Source organism: Olea europaea, chromosome 19 (genome assembly GCF_002742605.1).
Source record: "Olea europaea var. sylvestris chromosome 19, O_europaea_v1, whole genome shotgun sequence".
Lineage (NCBI taxonomy): Eukaryota > Viridiplantae > Streptophyta > Magnoliopsida > Lamiales > Oleaceae > Olea > Olea europaea.
This window is the reverse complement of record NC_036255.1, coordinates 10,901,996-10,904,034: the sequence shown is the minus strand read 5'-3', so window position 1 is coordinate 10,904,034 and position 2,039 is coordinate 10,901,996. Positions and strand designations below refer to the sequence as shown.

General features: G+C 37.7%; 1 protein-coding gene across 1 annotated transcript; it reads left to right on the top strand.

Annotated features, from left to right (window-relative positions):
* Positions 1–403: 403 nt before the first annotated feature.
* Positions 404–1,995, top strand: LOC111368819 (protein SPA1-RELATED 4-like). The gene is made up of 3 exons (XM_022990283.1): positions 404–691; positions 812–1,615; positions 1,727–1,995. The coding sequence occupies exons 2-3, from the start codon at positions 980–982 to the stop codon at positions 1,886–1,888; spliced, it is 798 nt and encodes a 265-aa protein (XP_022846051.1). The 5' UTR covers positions 404–691; positions 812–979; the 3' UTR covers positions 1,889–1,995.
* Positions 1,996–2,039: the final 44 nt, after the last annotated feature.

Below are 2,039 nucleotides of genomic sequence, written 5' to 3'. Positions count from 1 at the left end.
TATAATATTAATAATGCCTTTCGATTAGTCTATTAACTAATATTAAACTGCACTTTGCATCTTTGATCTTTACATTATTACATTAGCTAATTTTATGACATTAATAATTCCTTTTGATTAGTCTATTAACTAATATTAAACTACAGTAGAAACTCCAATTGTCTGTGTCAGTATTTGAACCCTTTTCTGAGTTTTACTGTCTTTCCACACGTAGATAATATAATAAATAAAATAAAAATGAAAGCCCACCATAAAATATTAAATTCCCATTTTATCACTGTACTTTTAGGGGAAAAAACAGGTTTGAGGATGTGAAAGAGCCACGTATGCATGCAAATAAGGATTGGAAGCGAAGCGAGCAGAACATCCCTAAGTTTCTTAAAATAATAATTTTGTGTGCAGTAACTGGTAATGAAGAAACAAAGAAATATATGCATTTAAGAAGGGCTTTGGTGGGGGTATGGGTGAATTTTCTTTTGGTTTTGTCTTGGCAAATATTCTTGGGAGGTGGGTGATTTTATGAGGCTGTGGTGCATTCCTTCGGAAAAAAAGAACACTTTTCTTTTATGTCGTGCGAGTATAAGTTAGGAGTATCAGTTTGTGTGGTTCTTGTTCTTTTGTATGCTCAGCTGGAATTCAAGCTCTCTCTCTATCTCCTCTCTCATTCTCTGCTCTTTCATGCTGATAATCGGTACTGTGTCCTAATCCCCTCTTATCTACACACAGAAAGATGTGTTCACATAAGTGATTTGAATTTTCATTATCTTTTGCCTTATTGACGATTTCTTGAATTTTCTTGATGTTGATATAGGTTAAAGATTTGTGTTCATCTGATAAAAAGTTGTGATCTTGATTATTTGGGTAGTTAAACATGTGTTCTTGATGCAAAAATGGAAGTTGAAGAGCTTTTGAAAAGCCATTGGATCATCATCTTAAATTGTCTACTTTGTACAAGTATACAACAAATAGGAGGATAACAATGGAGGGTTCATCTGAGTCTGGTTGGCAGAGGTCTGATAATACATCCCATGATTCTGGATTCATATCAGGAAGAAAAGAGAGAGAGAGACCAACTGGGTGGCTCCACCACAGAACCCAGATTGGGGATCGGCCGGCGGTGGCAGCGGAGGCGGAGCCACTTGTTCCGGCCGCTGAATGCAGTGATATTAGTTTAAGACAATGGTTAGATAACCCAGAAAGAAAAGTAGATTCTCTTGAATGTTTACACATATTTTCTCAAATTGTTGAGATTGTTAACTTAGCACATTCTCAAGGAATTGTTGTACACAATGTGCGGCCTTCATGTTTTGTTATGTCATCGTTTAATCGTGTTTCGTTCATTGAATCTGCTTCTTGCTCGGATTCAAGTTCAGGTTCTCTTGAATATGGTCAAATACCTGAGTTTAAAGGTTCATCTTCACCTTTGCGCCACGAATCGAACTCCCCAAAACAGGAAGCCTGTGGCAGTGAACAGGCTGAAGAAAAAAAACATTCTTTTCCTATGAAACAAATATTGCTTTTGGAATCAAATTGGTACAGCAGCCCAGAAGAGGCTTCTGGTAGCCCACCCTCTTGTGCTTCAGATATTTATCAACTTGGGGTCTTGCTCTTTGAGGTAGGAAGTATGCAAATTCATCTGCAGATCTTGTTTAAACTGGACTTGTTGGTCTTTTAGGGGTAATTTATCAAACAATAAGCTGATACACTTTATTTAACTTTTGGACAGCTATTCTGCACGTTTAGTTCACTGGAAGAGAAAAGCACAACAATGGGTAGCCTCAGACATCGGGTTCTTCCTCCTCAGTTGCTTCTAAAGTGGCCTAAAGAAGCTTCATTTTGCTTATGGTTGCTGCATCCTGACACGAGCAGCCGGCCGAAAATGGGGTGAGTTTTCTTCCTCATAGTATCCTTTGACATATGCCCGAATTTTTTTGAGCCAGTAGGATATTGATCAAGTTCAAGCACTGCCAGTAGGATTCCCAGTTATACACATCTTTTTGGACACTGTATTTCCTTCAACAATGATATCCTACATAATG

Excerpts from the sequence above, each read along its gene's own strand:
- LOC111368819 (XM_022990283.1), top strand. The coding sequence starts at position 980 with ATGGAGGGTTCATCTGAGTCTGGTTGGCAGAGGTCTGATAATACATCC. Across the intron at positions 1,616-1,726 it reads TTGGGGTCTTGCTCTTTGAG|CTATTCTGCACGTTTAGTTC; the intron begins GTAGGAAGTATG and ends ACTTTTGGACAG.